General features: G+C 43.5%; 1 protein-coding gene across 1 annotated transcript in view; it reads right to left on the reverse strand.

The window, feature by feature from the left end:
* LRRK1 (leucine rich repeat kinase 1) overlaps positions 1-18,197 on the reverse strand; it is an 80,852-nt gene that overhangs the window by 35,934 nt on the left and 26,721 nt on the right. Inside the window, exons 7-13 of the mRNA XM_086757471.1 lie at positions 10,523-10,749; positions 9,872-9,999; positions 9,446-9,609; positions 8,621-8,758; positions 4,767-4,879; positions 3,552-3,628; positions 67-196 (exon numbers count right to left, since the gene is read on the reverse strand). Of these exons, the coding sequence (XP_086613597.1) occupies positions 67-196; positions 3,552-3,628; positions 4,767-4,879; positions 8,621-8,758; positions 9,446-9,609; positions 9,872-9,999; positions 10,523-10,749 (977 nt within the window). The remainder of the gene's footprint in view (positions 1-66; positions 197-3,551; positions 3,629-4,766; positions 4,880-8,620; positions 8,759-9,445; positions 9,610-9,871; positions 10,000-10,522; positions 10,750-18,197) is intronic.

Genomic DNA, 18,197 nt, shown 5'->3' on the forward strand with positions numbered 1-18,197 from the left:
CAGAAGACTGGTCACTAAAACAACATAGAAATAACACTGCATAGCTTTTCCAGGAGATGGACTTACTTTCCTAAATAAAGTTCTGTTAAACCTTTCAGAAGGCAAACGGACTGCGGGACAGAGTCCAGCTGATTGTCGTTCAGATAAAGGACTTCCAGAGAATCACTCAGAAATGCTGGAAACTCCAAAAAAGGACCTGGAACAAGATGGGAAACAAATTGCACCTTTAAAACACAACAGGCACCAAGGCTCTGAACCAAGCGCCTTCACCCTAACTTTGCAGGCAGGACATGAGGTCATGTTCCTTGGCAGGAACCACCACGAAGCAACAGCAGAAAAGCAAACAGCCTTCAATGGCGATCAAATATCAATGCCCACATCTCAATTTTTTAAAATCATGGTGATACACGTGTTTGAGTGTGACGGTCTCCATGACTTCCGGGGTGCGGAGGGAGGAGCTCTAGGCCTCCCAAGACAACTGTATGTCAGAGGATGAGTGGCATTATATTTTTTGCTGGTGAATAGCTGGTAATAACCTTGTGAACTGCCCCTGTTCCAGCCTAACAGCTGGCAGTGAAAGGGCATACCAAGGGCAGAAGAGGTTCTCAACACATTTTTTCCATGTCGCCTGAGAAAAGCCAGAACCCCGCCGGAATTTATGTTCAGTCCCCCACGTTGCATCCTGGACCAATTTATGGTGGATCAAAGTCAACAACAACAGAGAAGAAAACCCAAACCGCAGCTGACAGACCGCTTAACCTATGTTACTTCTAAAACACTGCTTGCATCTGCCCCTCTGTTCTGATTTAGACTGCAGGTTCTCAGGGCACTTTAGACTTCCTACACGTCTGAGCAGCAACTAGCGTATTTTGGGAGCAACCCAAGCAATAACAGCCACAACTGCATGGCTGAGTTGCTGCTGCTGGAGAGGTTCAAACAAAGGGAAATTCATCTGGTTCCAAAGAGCATCATTTCGCTCCACAAATTACTCCTGGGATAGCGGCATGAAAAGCTGCCATGAATTGTGTTGCTGTCTGAAGCGTCACATATATCTACTACCAAGAAGCATCCTGAAGTCAAGGAAAACTAGGCCACACAGGAGCAAGGAGATTCTGAGCCTCTGGTTAGGAAAGTACAACCAGCACCACCTGCTGCCTCCACGGTCAATGAATGCAACTCCCTGAGATGCAAGACACACCATTCCCCAAGGACAGGACAGTGGCACTTCCACCAAGATCTTCCTCCCTTACAGAGAAAACTTGAGGAACTGTAACTAGACTTAGCCAAAAAAAAAAGAAGAAAAAAAAAAAAAAGAAACTGGAAGAGGTTTTCTCAGGAGAAAATACCCCAGCTCTAATATTAACAGCCTTTCATGCCTGAGCTATGATCAGAAAAGGAGTAAGAGTCCCACTGTCTGCAGGGGTGTTTTATATACGTGACAGGACTGTCTGGTGTGGGCAGGATGTCACAGTCCGCCTTTGAGTTTTCAAATAAAAAATAATCTTTGGGATTATTTTAGGAGAACAGCAGGCTTATTCATGGACTCAATTCACTTCCTTTCTGGCTCATCGCTGGACTTAAACTTTTCATTGTTCCTCTTCAGTACGCACCTAGGCACAGACAGATTTAGTTCCTCTTGGGCACGTAGGAGCAAACACTTAAAATAGTAGCAATACTCTCAATTCACCAAAGACTCCCAGGCAGAAAGGAGTGTACTATATTGGAAGCAAGCTCGAGGTGTTTATGAATTGTAATTATTTATTCATGAGTTATTTATGATTTCTCTGGCTTGAGCTCAAATTTTCCTTTAAAGAACTGTAGAAAAATTAAAACAAATCCCATCTAGAATATATATTTTTGGACGAGTAAACGCCACTAACACCACATGCGTGTGCAAGAAGTTATTCTGAGATTTATCAATCACGTATAGTGAGCATCTATAAATTATTGTCTTTAAATAATCTAGACTTGAGTAAATAGCTTTGTTGGTAAAAGCATATGAAAACCTGCCCCCCACCTCGCTAGGAGACGTCTGTGAGCAGCTGATGTACTCCCGCTTCTGTTTTCTCTTGATGTTCTTTAAATTCTCGGCCACATCCTCTAGTCTCACCAAGCTATACTTGGCATAGGAACAGAGAGGAAAAAAAAAAGGAGCTGGCTTTGCTCTGTCTCTGTGGCTACTCAACCGTGGCACCAGCCAGGTGCACCATTCCGCGCCCTCCTGCAACCTGAGGCAAACTCAGGTAGCTTGAAGTTGCACCAGGGTATTACGTGCCAAAGCTTTTCAAAGGGTACGAGTGCAGAGTGCATCCTCTCCTCCTTTATGTAGAGGGGTTACGCTGGACTTGCAGCATGTAGAAATTTTGATTTGGATAGCAATTCCCTTTTATACCTGACTTTAGCTGCCTTTGCCCTCTCTCTCCCCATTGGGAAATGCTGCTGTAGCACTTCACAGAGAAGCTCTGAGGATATGTCAGACTCCACAGATTCGTCAGACTCGGACTCCTTCTCCAATTCTTCCATGGTTAGGATTTCACCAGCGTCACAGCATTTCTATTTCCATTTCCTACTTGCAAATCAATGCAGACAAACCCTTTTTCCTCCTTAGGGTGCAGATACAGAACTTGCTGCACAGCAGCCTCTGCTTCCACGGACAGAAAAATGAGGTAGGACTAGCCTTGCATGGAGATCCAGGTGGAGCCTCTGCCTCCCAGATGAGCAGATGGGAGGTAAGGACCTCCAGCCCTAACCTATAGCTATGGCCGTACCTGGTGCATTGACCAATTTTACCTATTCGCATCGACCTGAGATCATGCACAATTTTCAAGAGAATTGAGGAAAGCATTTGCTGCAGGAGAGCCTCTCCCTCCCACACGCAGCTGAAGGCTGCTCAGACGTGCGTCACGAAGACGCCAGCTCTATTCCACTCTGTGATTCGCAAAGAATGCTTTAGAGCAAGCCATTCTTCAGGCAGCCAAGAATGAGAAAGCTCTCCAAGTGCTTTAAAATAAAAAACAAACAAACAAAAAGAAAAGCAGATGAATCCCACAGAGAACAGGAAGCAGTGCAAATATCTTCAGATATTCCTTTGTTCTCTCTGGGATTTCACGTGTATAATCCAGACCAACTCTTCTGCTCTGCCCCAAACTGTGGGTGCAAATCACAGAGATAAGGAAAAATATGCAATTTAAAAACTCAGCAACAGAAACAATCCTAAGAGTAATAAGACTAATTATGGGTTAATTTCTCTTCAACATACCAGTTAGTACTCTGGCTAAAAAGAATAACCTTTACAAAAAGAAAAATAAAGTTCAGTGAAATAAACAGTTTTACTCATTCTTCATCTTTCTGTATGGATGATACCAACCAGCTGCACCACTTCTTTGAAAACATTTTATCTAAACATACTTCCTCTTAATTTATATGCTGTTGCACTTAAAAGTGCAGATGAATTTACCCTACAGCCAAACTCCAGAGATTCCTCCTGCTTCTCAGCTCACCTGTCATCCTCAGCGCTCGCTGCCCCGCATTTGCACTGCCGTGTGCCTTACCTGCCTCTGGGCCGCAGCGCACCCTGCTCTTCATGGTGAAAAAGGGAATCCGCTTCGTCTTAAATCCCTCGTCGTTCCTGCAGGCCAAACAAAACGGTGACATGTGGAGAAAAGAGCTTGGATGTGGCAGCTGAGAACTGTGCTGGAGCTGCATGCCTGGGACGCTACACGGTGCAGAGTTTGGTCCTACTCAAGGCTGCGGGATTCACAGCACAGCTCTTAGGGGCTCCTGTCTGCTTTTGAAAGGTGGGATTGAAACCCGCTGTGCAATCACAGAGCTAGACTCCACCAACACTTGTCCAGGCCCAACGGTTTTCTTCTGGCAAATTAACAGAGATCCGTAAGGCAGCGCTTTCAGCTCCCAGGACGAGAGCACTTGACCCCTGGCTTTATGGGCGTCAAGGTTAAGTAGGCTGTCAAATAGCAAACTGAACGAGCTTCACGAGAAGCGCTGGAGAACCGACCTGCTGCCATTCCCTGCAACACCAGAGAGTCTCTGACAAGATGACCCAACAACATGACTCTGGAAATGCACCGAGACATTAAAAAAACAGTAATTTGTCTTTTGCAGCTGACACAGCAACTCGTAAGGACTCCAGAAAATTTGCTGGAGAGGCACTCAAATGAGAAGATAGAAGTATGACACAATTCAATACAGTTCTGGAGAAGATAAGGGACCTTTAACTCTCTATGTGAAACATCCCTATTGTAATTTCTAAATAGAATATCACTCTCTTATTGGATGACCTTACTCACGTCAGCCTTCCCCATGAATTTGCAGCTGGTTACACTTCCATTTAAAAACCAAAGATTCTTCGTTTTTTTCCAAAACAATACTCCCACACTAACTACAAACTGCAGTCCAGCCAGATGGTTTATGGTTAAGATATGCTTCCCACAAACTAGTATTTGTAGCGATGAACCACACACTGGGTTAAAGAAATTTCTACATGCTCTGAAATTCAACTGCCATTATCAGTAATCTATCCACTTAATAAATGATATAGTGCGCTAAATGCCCAAAGAATCAGTAAAGGATAATTCATCACTGTCACAGACACACAATATACTCAGAGACATGGTATGTGGATATCAATGCCTTCTGTGAAGGTAATTAATTCACTACTGACATCCTTTGTATTACACGAGGGATCCGGTTTGCTATTATTTCTTCAGCTTTTGTTTTCTCAGACAAAATTTGAAAGAAACACTTACTTCCCAAGTTGGTTTTTTGAAAGATCCAGTGATTTAAGCTGTTTGCAATTCCACTTATCTTGTGAAGGCAATGTAATTAACTGATTTCCCAGCAGCTTCAGGGACACCAAAGCCTAAAAGAGGAATAGCCTAGAGTTAGAAGGCAGAGTCAACCAAACACACAGAAAGAGGTTTTTAGCATGGCTATTAAATAACAGAAACATGAAGAAAGTACATCTGCTTCATCAGAACATCCTGTCCGTGCTGCCTAGCATGCAAACATTTCCTTTTCGTCTCCAGCGAGTTTATTTCCTTCACAAAGCAACACCACTATTGGTTCGGGGAGATTATTTGTCTACTTGCTGACAGATTCAATTGGAAACAACCCATTTAGGAGGATATTTTACTTTCAGTGAGGAAACCTTTCCAAATGGAACAGAACAGTATGACTGACCTATGCAGTATGCCACACAGGGATGAGAAGTCTTAGACGTGTGTACAAGCCAGTGTCAGAGTGGGCTTACATCTGTTGCATATGCGTAAGATCAACGTGCAAGATGTGAAATATTTCACACAAGGCAAATTTTTAGTTGTTTTGTTATTACATGTCTATTAAAATGGAAAGGATTTATATTAACTTCCCAAGATTTATACAAGTTACCTACTTTTTTTTTTCCCCTCACATCAGAGCAGAAATTTTAAAAACAAGAAGTGAAGCTGATTCGTAGAGTTAAAATCATACAGACAGGACTCAGCTGCAAATAGCATGAACAAGGTTAAACACAAGCTCTCCTTTAAATTTAACTGAAATATAAAAGAAAAAAAATGCAGTTCCCATTCAGATTTGTGAAGTTTATGCTCTTCCATCTGCCCTTAAAAATAATGTCAAGGCTCAAATGATCATTTTCATTTGGTTGACAATCCAGTTTTCCACTGAAAAAGTTTCCTACATAGAACTTCCAACCAGGTTTATTCTGCAAGTCCCCCCCATGAAAACTGGGATAAGCAGAATGTCAGTTGAATCATCTCACGCTGCAAGTACAGCAGTATTAATTAATTACACCCCATGGAAGTCATGTTTTACCAGCAGAGACTTCAGCTTCAAGTGTGTTAAATGTTTTATGTGCTCCACATAATATAAAAGGTTTGTGCCCCATTTCACCAAGCAGGATGAACAATGTCTCATGGCAGTCTGTTGGCCTTCCTCTCCTTTTCTCAGACTGGAAAAATAGGAGGTATCCATGTGACACAAGCGACAGACAACCAGCAGTTGCTGGGACAACTTGCAATTATCACGCAAAACGCTCCCTCTAGTGCTAAGAGAGGGGCACCACTGGGCCTTGGTGGGACTCGGGGAAGGTAAAGTAAAATACAAAACCGCAGATACACAGTGAACCACTAGAGGAAAGAGTTGGAAAACCGTGCAAACTACCAAACCCTCCCTGCCACTCGAGTCTTGGCAGCCAATGCTTTTACCATCATTCCTCTTCCACTGGCTCAAACCTCCCGTTGGAAGGAAGATCCAGTCCTCCCTCGACGCCTGGTGTCGAGCTCTCTCCAAGTATCAGCATGGGGCTGTTTAATGACAATGCTTCAAACTTCTCCCCCGAAATATCCCTGAGCAGAGGGCGGGAGGAAAGGGAGGTTACACGTTCCCTAATTAGCACAGACTTTGTTGTGTGTGGTCTAGCTGGGGTGCTTCATTTTCAGTCAACCGTATCGATGTTACATGTCCCCCACAAATGCTGACAAAGGCCGCTCTCCAGGAGAGCCGAGAGCCTGGTGAGATCATATGCAATGCTTATGTGCCTGCTCCATAGTGGGAAAATTAACGACTTTCAACTGGCTCTTCATGACTGTAATTCTGGAGATCACTAGTTCTTGTTTTGCAATTGCCTTTTCTCTCTCATCTCTTAACTTCTCCATTTTTGCTGCCTTTCAGGAAGAGAAATGGGTGCCTCCAGAAATGAAACAACGGCAGCAGGAGACAACTTCCTTCAAACCTACCGCCGCAGCACGCAGAAAGGGCTCTGGTGCGTTAGATTGTACCGCAGGGAAGGAACTGCAGTCTCCAGATTAGGCTGCCTCAGTCAGTTCATGATGTGGAAAAGCTGACCAGAGCCTTACCTAAGCACTTCCACCCAGAGAGGGTCAGGGCTTTTCAAGAGAAGCAAACCAGTCTAGAGAACTAAGACATGGCTTGAAGCACGCACTCCTTTGCTGAGAAGGCCTCTGCTTCCCTTAACACCACATTTCTAGTATATACGTCATATTAGTGACTGTGAGCCAGTCCTAGATTTTAGACCCCTCCATAAACCAAGCAAAGGACAGTGATAAACTACATGTCCCACCAAGCCTAGGTCAGAGATGTGTTTTCAAGTCACAGGCCTCCTCTGCTTTCAGCTCTTCCCAGGGAGAAGACAGTTCACTGCTGCTCCTAGATAATAATGTAGGAACCATATAATGTTTCCTACATTATATATTTCCTACATTATATGTAGGAACACGTTACTGCCCATTTCTCCTTCCCACATCTACTTCTGGAGAGGGCTAGAGAGTGAGTGCAACCCTATTCATCAACACAAACTCTCCAACCAAGGAGTAGCCCAAGCCAGGGCTGATCTAGGCACTGGGTTTCACCTTCCAGTTGCCCACCACACTCTAGCCCTAGGAGGACGGAAAACACCTGCTATTTATTTATTTTATGAAGGTAAGGTTGAAGAGATATGGATAAGAACTGGCATTATTTAAGGCAGCCAAAGCTCACTAACTTTGAAGAAAGACCATCAGCAGAGATCGCACTGAGGTCTTCTCTGATGCCCTGTACTGGTGCCTTCACATCCTTCTGCAGCCTCTGAGCAGTGGCAGCCAAAGAAATGTGCCCTTGAAGCACCATCTAGTGTTTAATATCTGTCATAGCAGCTCCCACCCACTGGGCTTATTTTTAATACATTCAGAAAAAAAAGAAGTTTTGGAGACAATAGTCCATAGGATTCATTCTGTTTCAGGAGAAATGCCAATTAAAAACAAATGGTTACCAGAAAGTAAAGCCAAATCTGCAAGGATCATTAAAAACAACTGAGGGAGCAAACAACCCTCAACACTGTTCTTCCAGGCAGGAGCAAAAGGCATCTTTACAGCAGACTCCCGAGGTCCAAACTGGACATGGATATGAACCATCACTTCAGCAGCCTTCCCACAAAGGCCAGCGGTGAAAATCACGAAACTTCTGCACCAAGATTTACCTGTGTTTCTATGTCCATGACCCTGAGCTTCACAATTGGGAAGGAAAGCTTGGAGGAAACCCCCAAGTTCTACTACGTTTCATGTTGAAACCATGTGAAGTCACAAATTCTGAAGAATTTTGAAGTAAAACGATGGATCTTCGATGTCCACTGGCAAGAATTATCTAAACTGCACAAGCTTAACGATAAGAGAGATGCTAACTAGCACCGTTTAGCATTCAAACATGCTATTTTCAGCATACAAAGACCTCTCCTTAATTACACAACACTGGTGTGCCAGGTTAAGAAAAAAACACAACTATCAGTGAGAGCCCTTGAGTACATCTGTATTTCAACGGTTGGAGCTTGCAGCTACAATGCAGTCATCGTCTTCCAAACTGTGCTCTCAAAATCTGAAAACCGCAGACATCCAAAGAGTTCTGAGAAGATCTATGTCAAAAGCTAGATACAGTATCACACTGGACGAGGGCCTGAGCGTAGTCATTCAGGGGTTACAGGCTGCTCAGAGGCTCTGTGCAATTGCTGTGTTCATCAGCTCAAAAAAAACCTTAACCAGGCAGCCACTGCTGACTTTGAGGTCTGAGTCGGTATTAAGAGAAGTACTGCGAAATAGGAAGAAATGACACTTACTTCAAGCTGGAAGAGTCCTGGTGGAACTTCTTTTAATGAGTTCTCAGAAAAATCCACTTCTCTAAGGTGATTTTTCCAGAAAATAGTCCACGCATCAGGTAGGAATTCCAGTGAGTTTCTAGATGCTTTACAACATTTCTGGAAAACATAAAAGAAAAACACCCAAAGAATAGTAATCATCTCTTTAAATAATGAGGTAGGTCAGCTGTCACATGTTTAAGGCATTAATAAATTCATTCTAGGCAATCTCTCTAGATATTTTGATAAATCATTGTGCATGCAGGCACACAGGAGTTGCTGAGATGCACACACTTAATTGATGGGCAAATTCTTTGGTGGTCAAAAGGTATTTCAAAAGTTATTTTGGAAACTATCCCTATTTGCTTTTCAACCATAAACAGCACTTCACCCAAATATATACTGTTCTCCTGTTATCCCTGTAATAATGAGGAATAAAGTCACAGTGATGGGATATAGATGTCCTAGTTAGCCATGGGTTTGGGAAGAGTTAACTTTGAATGAAGGCTGAGTGTTCTGTTAAACGATCCTAACAATATTTCTGCTCATATGAATATGGAGAAAATGAATACATCCATGTAAGACATGTTTCTAGAAGTTTTACACCAATGCCATCAACATGGTGAGCACAGGGTAGAACCTCAGAAAGACTTGATCTGGGACCCATAAACAAAATCAACCAGAGGCACTCCTACAGAAGCAGAACAGCCTTTTAGCCTAAGACATCTGACAAGCATCATGGTATATTTTTTGCATTGTTTCAACAGCTTTTTCAGCCTCTGACTCTGTCAGAGCAATTCAACTTACCAAGGGGCAGGCCCAGGGATCTGGAAACACTTTCAGCTGATTTCTGGAAACATTCAGTATGTTTAGGGACTTGAAGCAGTATAGAAAAACCGTTGGAAGTTCCACCAACCTGTTGTCAGAGACGTCAAACTCCTGCAGCTTCCTTAAACCAATCCAATTAGTTGCTAGAAAACACAAAGCACTGTGGACTTAGTGTAAGCATGACAGCCATCTGATCCTGCAAGATACTGCACACTTGCTAGATAACAGCCAAAGGATTTAACGAGTGCTAAAAAACAACCAGGCCTTTTCATGTACTTTGGACAAAGTACTGAGAGATGCTAAGCACCTCTAGCTGACCGTCTTTAAGTCACTATTGTAACAGTCTGGGGTTCTCCTTTACAAATCAGGCCTTGAAACGTAAGCTAAACACTAGACTGTACGTACTGTTTTCCTCATCGAATAACTTCTCCATATAGTTTTTGGAAGCGATGAGTTTTTTGAGGTTTTTAAGATGTAGGAATCCAGAGGGGAGAGTAGAGAGCCTGTTGCTGGATACATCGACCTCGAGTAACCTGTGAGTACAGAAGATACTCAGTCAGCCATCAATAAAATGCCAGCAAAGACTCCTGTTACCATAAACTTCTATTTTACCAGGACAGCTTTAGGTCTGAACAAAAGCAGCTGGAATGCGCTCTCACAAGGCAAACCAAAAACCTTATTTAGAAAATTAACCCTTTCAGGGAGCAGAAAGAAGTGGTCTGGATAGACAGCAGACCAAAAAATTGATACAGGTAGCTGTCAACCTGAGCCAGCTCAGGGCTTACACTTACAGGAATGGGCTCACCAGAACTGGAGAAAAGTAGAAGCAACACGAGACAATGAAGGAATAGAAGTCCCTACAATTGTCCTGACAATTAACTTGGAAACACTGAGAATGCAAAAGAGCAAATCTTAATTTAAACCTTGCAGCAGGCAGAAAATAAACCAAGAAGCTCCTGCAGATGCTGTTCACTTTCATAGTTCCACACAAGCACAACGCATTTGCCCCTGCTCTCCGTACGGGTTCAGTTTGCTTTAAGCACCCAGCGCACACACCTCGTACATATAATTTCATCGGATGACTGTACGCCGGGTAACTCCGTCAGCTGATTGTCAGCCAGGCTGAGCTTCCTGAGGTTTATCAGACCCCATGGGATCACGGATGGAAGGGAGACCAGGCAGTTGGCAGAGAGATCAAGTTCAGTTATCTGACAGGAGATATCAATCAGCCAGTCCAGATCCACCCAGGGCAGTTTGAGGTTTGACCAGTTCACACACAAAGCCTGCATATGTCAAAGAAAGAAGAGAGAACCTCGTTAGTAAAATCCCAACTGCTCTGGGCCTGTGTTACACCACTGGGAATCTGGCAGATCAGAGCACAGACCATAAACATTTTGCTCACTTTCCAGTCTGACCCTGGGAATTAAACTGACTCAGAGGTGAACTCATGCCTGGGTATCAGCAGCCCCCACCACATAACTGCTCCGTGATCTCACTCCAAAGACCAGAAGCAAGTGCAAGCAAGGGACCTGGACTTCCTTGCCAGTCCGCAGAGCCAGTGTACCCTACAAAGGGCGAGCTGTCCTTGCCTGAAACCAGCACTCTCGTCCCGTGTGGACAGACTTTAACGGTTAGTTCACCCAGCAATGCGCAGTGAGTTTCCACGGGGCTGGGCTGCCTGCCCCACAAGATGCATTCGCATGTCTCTCGGACACGGCCTGCGTTGTGCTCAGATCTCCAGGGGACTCTGGACAGCAGTAGAGGCCAGGCAGGTCCAGAGGAGCTCCTGCAGAGCAGTCAGCCTCTGAAACGCTTGTGGATTGTTGTCGGTGCGTCTGCAGAGAGGACAGGGACAGATCTGCAGAGCTTAGCAATGGCTTCTTACCAGGAGGCCTGTTGCTGGACAGCTAACACAGGCCCAGGCTCAGCTCTTCCATCTTAAACCTTCCAACAACAAGCAGCCAAACCGTTCTGAGGAAGTTTTGGGTTTTGCAAAGGAACATCTGGGAAAGGCGAGGAAAGGCAAACATCCTCTTGCAAAACATTTCTAAACATTAGAAATTTGCTCAGTATCACACTTAGGAAGATATTTTAGCATCTGAGAGACATAATTTTGGCAGTTGTCTCCTTTCTAGATAATGCTCTGCTGCTTTTAACAGTAAGAAGAGGAAGTTGTTTTATACTCTTTTGGAAAAAAAACAGAAGTTGTTGTGAAAGGCATAACTACTTCTTTCAAGCTCCAGCTTAGACAGAAGAAAATATGAGCACATAATGGTCATTAATGCAAGTAAACAACCCAAGGCTTCATTTTTAAGATAATCTCATTGCATTCCAATGAGATCTATGTTCCAAAATACACATTTTAAAAATCTTAGTCCCAAAATGTTTTCACAAGCTCAGTGTTTTTGACAAAAGACAGCCTCAACGAACCAAATCATTAATTCTCCACCAGGAGGCAGCAAGGACCTGTCAGCAAATTTAATTTGGTTTCCAATAACCAGTATTTAGCACTGATGATTTTTTAAAAATTAATTTAAAATTGAAAGGAATGTATTTTGAGAAAGGAGAGGTAGAAAAGGGAAACAAAGGTCTATCTCAAATGCTTATTTGAGACTCGTAACTCCAAGTAGTGAAGATCATACAGTTCGAATGTCTAAGAGAACAGAACAAAGAGTAAGCACAAAGAGTTGCACTTTTTAAAAACTGACAGCAGTTGTAGTTAGGGTAGACACCGCACTTTTCAAATGTTCACTAGTGAAGCCTCAGCACAGCCCTGCAAATATGAATGGAAATGTTACACCCATCGTATCACTGGGGAAACCAGGCAGAGAGCACAAGCTGTTTGTCTAAAAGCTGCATTCACCGTCACGCCACAGGGCACCCACATGAAACACAGCAAGGCAGCAGGAACAAGAAATCAGATTAGGCTGAGTACCCACTGCTGCCCCAAAATACACAGTGCCTAATGGGAGTCACACTGCAAAGCTTTCACACTGACACTAAACATTCTGCTTTACTGTTAGATTTTCCAAGTCTAGGTTCCTGCTTACAAACTCTGGTTTTAAATTCTGTATGCAGTTCTCTGCAATTTCCTCTTCACCTCCTACAGCCCAAGACTGAGCCTGTTTACATCACTGGTCAGCTATCAGTTGTGATTTATGGTAAAAAGAGCACAAACACACAAGTCAGATTCCCTTTTCCATCCCTAGCTACCCCACGCTTCAGGAGGGATGTAGGGATGTGGTACTGATGCTAAGGGACAGGAAGATCTTCCCAGCACAAGGAAACCTCACCGGGGGAGAGGGAGAGTGCATTTATTCTGAGACACTTGATTAGTTTTTCCTGGTTCCTTGAATTGCCTGAAAAGCTCATAACAGGAGTCAGATCCCCAAGTCCAGATAATGCAGGAAACCAGTTCTACACTACAAACAAAATCCTCAAGCAGTGTTGATACCTGTCTGGCTACTTATATGCGCATCCAGGTCACTACTCTGTCTTTTAATACTATTACTCTTTATTTTAGAGAGAGAATTTTCAGCTGGGAGGAGCGCATGGCTGGGGGGAGGAGGAGGTTATACCATATTGTGGTTTATAGTGATGCCAGCCAAAGCCTTTTTTACATCAGGATAATTAAATATACACCGCGATCTTCTGCTCATACAGGAAAAAAAAACCATCATCCTCCTACCTAACAATGCTGGATAAAATCACACGCTCTGCATTAGCAAAATCACGTACTACAAAAGTCCTGGTTTAGGAAAGAGTTAAGAAAAGGCCCAACTACATGTACTTCATGTAGATTTTTAATAAGAATGGCCTTTTCAGGCTACAAGAGAAAGGTATAAGAAAGATCCAGCTGCTGAAAGTACAATAAAAGCACGGTCTGCCTGGATATGTGAGAACCGTTCTAACGGAACGAGCCATTTTAACGACTAACCTTGGCTGGCAATGCATACTCCATCCTGATCCCTTCTTTCCAGGAATGCCAAATTTTTCCAAAAGCTATGCTGAGACTCCGCCAAAATGGGGGTGGAGAGGTGAAACTAGAATGAATGGGGGAAAATCCAAGCTTTGAGGCAGCAGTTCCAGGCAACATGTCTACAGTCTCAAGAATTAACTGCTAGTAAGGAAGGGGTGTCTCGTTTACCCAAATCGTTGTCAAGACATGGGGTATGGAACGGCTAACACAGCACTGGGGGTTACAGAAAGGTGGATTTGTCTCAGCCTGCCTATCAGACCCACCAATTATCTCCTGTAACCACCACAAAGACCTTGCTCAGAGGGAGACTAAACCTCAAAAATGAAGCCATGGAAATCAGCCATGCTTTTTCCTCCACTTCCCTTTACAGTTTGCCAACAGAAGGGAATAACAACATCCTTCACGGAGACCTCGGGCAGTGGCTGAAGCAGCTTTTTACTGACCCCATGCCTCTGGAGCAAGGTGGTAGATCAATCTAGGACGAAGATCTGGCTGTGAAACTAAAACTACTTTACACCCTACAACACGGAAAACAGTGATCTTGCCTTCAAAGGTGGCCTCAGCACTGACATCGCAAGTTGTTAATTATTATCCCATATATATTACGATCACTAAAGACTAGCACTGCATTGGGCAGGACACATAACGAAGATGCAATCCAGAGGAGATTTACCCTGGAAGTCCAGAACAACTTTCACCAGTATGTCAAGATGGAAGTGGTGGCATCCTGACACTTTCTCCTTTGGCAAAGGCATTGCCACAATGGCTTTGGATGCACAGGATCTGCACCATGGCCCAAAAAGAAAACAGAGATGGAAATTTTTCTTGTGTTTATTTTTTTTTTTTAAAACATCTTTTAGCATCTGATCTAAAGTGGGGTGCTCTGTAGCACCTTTCCGAAGGTAAACATCCATGACCAGAGTATCCAACCCCTTGAACTATTCACATATTTCACCTAAACAAACAGAAGCAAGAAAATGGAGAATTACAGCCAAAAACATGGGCAAATATTCCATGTAAAAGGCTATCCACCGGTCCTTCAGTCACACAGATAATGCATCTGTGTGCATGACAGTGCAGTAATAATAAGATCTATACCCTGCTTTTAGCGGGTGCAAACAGGACCACGCATCTCTGCTGCTTCTCATCTCAGACTGATACTCATCTCTAGCTTGCATTTAGATTGCTGTGTATCATTTACCTCAAAAATGCAAAGCCATGGCCTCAGGATATTTAATGTGATAGAAAGATACCTGCAGAATTCAGATACAGATCAGACTGTGAAATCCAAAACCCGCTACGAATGCTGCAGGGTAGGTGTCCCCATCTGCTAGGCAGCTTTTTGAGTCTCCTTGCACTCAGTCCTCCTCCTCATCCATAGCCCAGGACTGGCAGCATCTCTTTTGCCTGACTGGAGAATGAGCCAAGCCCTTTCATCTGACTTAGGGACAGTGGACAAAATTCACCCTGGTGCTAGTAACCTCACTGGAGTTACCTGACGGATTTACTTGGCTCAGCACTCTGTGGTGAAAATGTAATCAAGTGAAAGACAGCCTGACACCAATGCCACGAAGAGAGGGGATTTCCTCCCCAACTCATACTGAATCATCTTCTCCACTATCTTCCCAGAAAAGCCCATTTCTTTGATGCCAAAGGTCTGTGATGCTGAACTCGCCGAGCCCAGTGATCCTTTTTTTGGTACCGGCTGGTGAGCTCTGTGCTCAAACAAGAGAGGGATGGTGTTCTGGGGACGTTAGCTCCTGGGCACAGCCCGACTCTGGGCGGCTCACTGCTCTGCAGAAAGGCAAGAAAAACCTCTGAAGACTCCCCTCTCCTGCCAAGGAAAGAATTTCTCAGTATGAGCCCTGAAAACTAACTGGAAATCTTCTACTGCAGTGACGTCAGCGGATGCACTGAGGAAGGCAAGGGACTGGAAATTGTGCAGAAGCAAGAAACTACACTGCTTTTGAGCAAATGATGAACTATAAATAAAAAAAAAAATTTACTTAGATTTGAGACCATTTGGTAAGGTGATTGAAAGAGGCGGTTGTGCGTTTCTGCTAAATGACGTGACATGCCCCGACAGAACCTCGCTCTTGTCGTAGATGGGATATTCTGAGGATGGTGATCTAATTCCTCCATCAATAAGGCTGCTGTGAATCTTGATTGGAACTGCTGCAGATTTCTTTCCCAATGGTGATGTAACTGAGATCACCCAGGCAGGGGGTAAAGCCATCAGAGGAGGTTCACACACATACACATACATTTGTATGCCTGTGTATAAAATTCTTCCTAGGGAAAATGCAGCATTTTAAGCTCTTTTCTGGTCTGTAATGGGAAAAAAATATATATATCTCACATTGCAGACACTGGAAAGTTACATCTATCTCCACGGTGACTACACCTATCAAAGTCTGGAATCTGTGCCCAGCCACTTGACTGCAAGCGGTTTTTTGAAATTCATTACCTGCTCCTGTAAAAATGGAGCACTTCCTCTCTTTAGCAAGACAGTGGTTTGCTGTGGGGATAAATTTATGCCAGAAAAAAAACAACCAAAAAACAAAAAGGAGAAACAGATATTAGAAAAATGAGATGTAACTCCTCTTGTCTCAGAAAGGGCAGCACTACTCACAGCGCGATGGCTGCCTGGAAGGTGTGGCAGCTCAACCGAGCTCTCCAACCACATTTTATGCATAACTGGTAGCATTCACTGCTGTGAAATCAACTGGAGGTCAACTGCAGAGTGTTTTCACTCAGAAATAGCACAGATAGGACAAATCCTTTTGAAGTTCTGGGCTTATTCTGAAATGATCGGTGGCTCGGTCTGCCCTGGCCAAGACTAGAGACTTCTTGACACCCGGCTGGCTACACATCGCTGTCTCCACACAATCCCTTCTTGCTTCCTCCCTGTGCAAAAGGCATCACAAGAAGACTTACATCCATGAAGCTTATGAGATATGAAGAAAGCACTGAGGCAGCTTGTTTGCAGCTGCCATGAAGTTGTGTTTTAAAAAACTTGCAGGATGTGTGACAGAGATCTGAGCTCTGCAGACAAACTACGACAAATCTTCCTGAGTTTGGCCCAGTCTGTCAAAACGAATTCAAAGAGAAAGCATTAAATAAGCAAACATATTAAAAATAAACAGCTACTAGAAGAATCAAGGTCAAGTTTCTGGGTCTGGTTTTTTTTTTTGTTTTTTTCTTTTTATTAAACCAGGCCCTTCTGGCAATTAGCTGATGTTTCAAGACTGCTCTCTTCTTCGCTCAGGGTGTGACAACAGCAAAGCTGAGTCACTTTTACAGCAGCGAAGTTAAATACTGCCAGCAAGTTCACATGGAAAACAGACTTCTTCCCTGTGATTCAAACATTTATTCCAAGTTTATTCAAGCTGAATTATCCAGTTAGTTGAATTTTTTTTTCCTTCTAAAAGGCATGTAGTTTTATCAACTCTTACCCAGAAACATTTAGAATTTAGCTTCCTTTTATTTACCTGTCAACAAAACTAAGAATCCCACAGGGAGGGCTCTCAATCTGCCAATTGAACCTGATGAAGTCAAGCTCACATATGCAGACTGCAGTCCCTAACATTCGCAGTACCATGGGGAATCCAGCGAGACAGGGTTTTGGCAGGAAAACAGAGAACGGAGAGGTCTGTAACACTACGAAAACCTCTCTGCTTATTTTTACTTAACACCAAAGCAGAATCAACACCCTGCAATGTTACAAGCCGAGCACAAGATACTCAACTGGGAATGGGATTCACGCAGACCGAGCCTCGATCGAAACGTTTCCCTCACAACTTTTCACTGCACAGTTTTGACAACCTGATGAAAACCGTAACTGCTGAAAGCTCAGGGCTCTGATGCTCCTATTCAACGTTTGTTAATCTGCATATTGAGGGGAAAAACAAAAAGTGCCTGATAACTAACTTGCTGAATAACAGTAGAAATAATATGAAATACTACTTGCTGCCCTATAAAGCACTAGCAGTGCATGCTGCGAGACATTTTTCAGTTCTGAATAAAGGAGACTTGGATAATAGAGATTAAAAGAATGAAGAATGTAGCCTAGTCATACAAAGATATGGATAATCAACAAATGTAATAATACCCTGCATGAAAACAATGCCACTCATCTGTAGATCTCAAAGCATCATTATCGTGTATCAAGCCTTCCAACAGCTGTGAGATGTGAGGAGTTTAAATCTCTCCATTTTGCAGTGGACAAAATAGAGATGCAAATGAATGACCAGTGGCTAAGTAGTTTACAGAGTTCTTGCCAACCTAAAAAAAACTTACATTGCCTTTTTTTGCCTTCTGTGTCCCATCACAAACCATTTCTGTGGGACAAGCACACTTAAACATGATATTCTGCATGCTGCTCCACAGAGGCAGATCTGTCCTGAGCGATCGACAGTAAAGGCCACCAGCCATCTTTTACTGATGAGGATCCAAAGTAGGGAAGATATTTTAGGCAGATGTAAGCTTGCTCTACTCATTCTCCACGTTAACAAAAAGCCACACAAGCCACATGTGCTGTATCTGAGCTATCAGATGCACGGGAAGAGAAGGGTTTCCACGCTTAGCTCTGTGCCATGCTAACACTCCGGGACAGGACTGAGCTTGTGGCACTACCTTCAACCAGAATGCACAACAGAAACCTAGATGACGTGATTGTCTTAGGGTCACAGAGGAGGCCTGTGGTAGTGCTTATTTCTCTGGAAGACTAAGGACAAAGTCAGTGTTTCCTTT

Source organism: Chlamydotis macqueenii, chromosome 12 (assembly GCF_036417535.1).
Source record: "Chlamydotis macqueenii isolate bChlMac1 chromosome 12, bChlMac1.mat, whole genome shotgun sequence".
NCBI lineage: Eukaryota > Metazoa > Chordata > Aves > Otidiformes > Otididae > Chlamydotis > Chlamydotis macqueenii.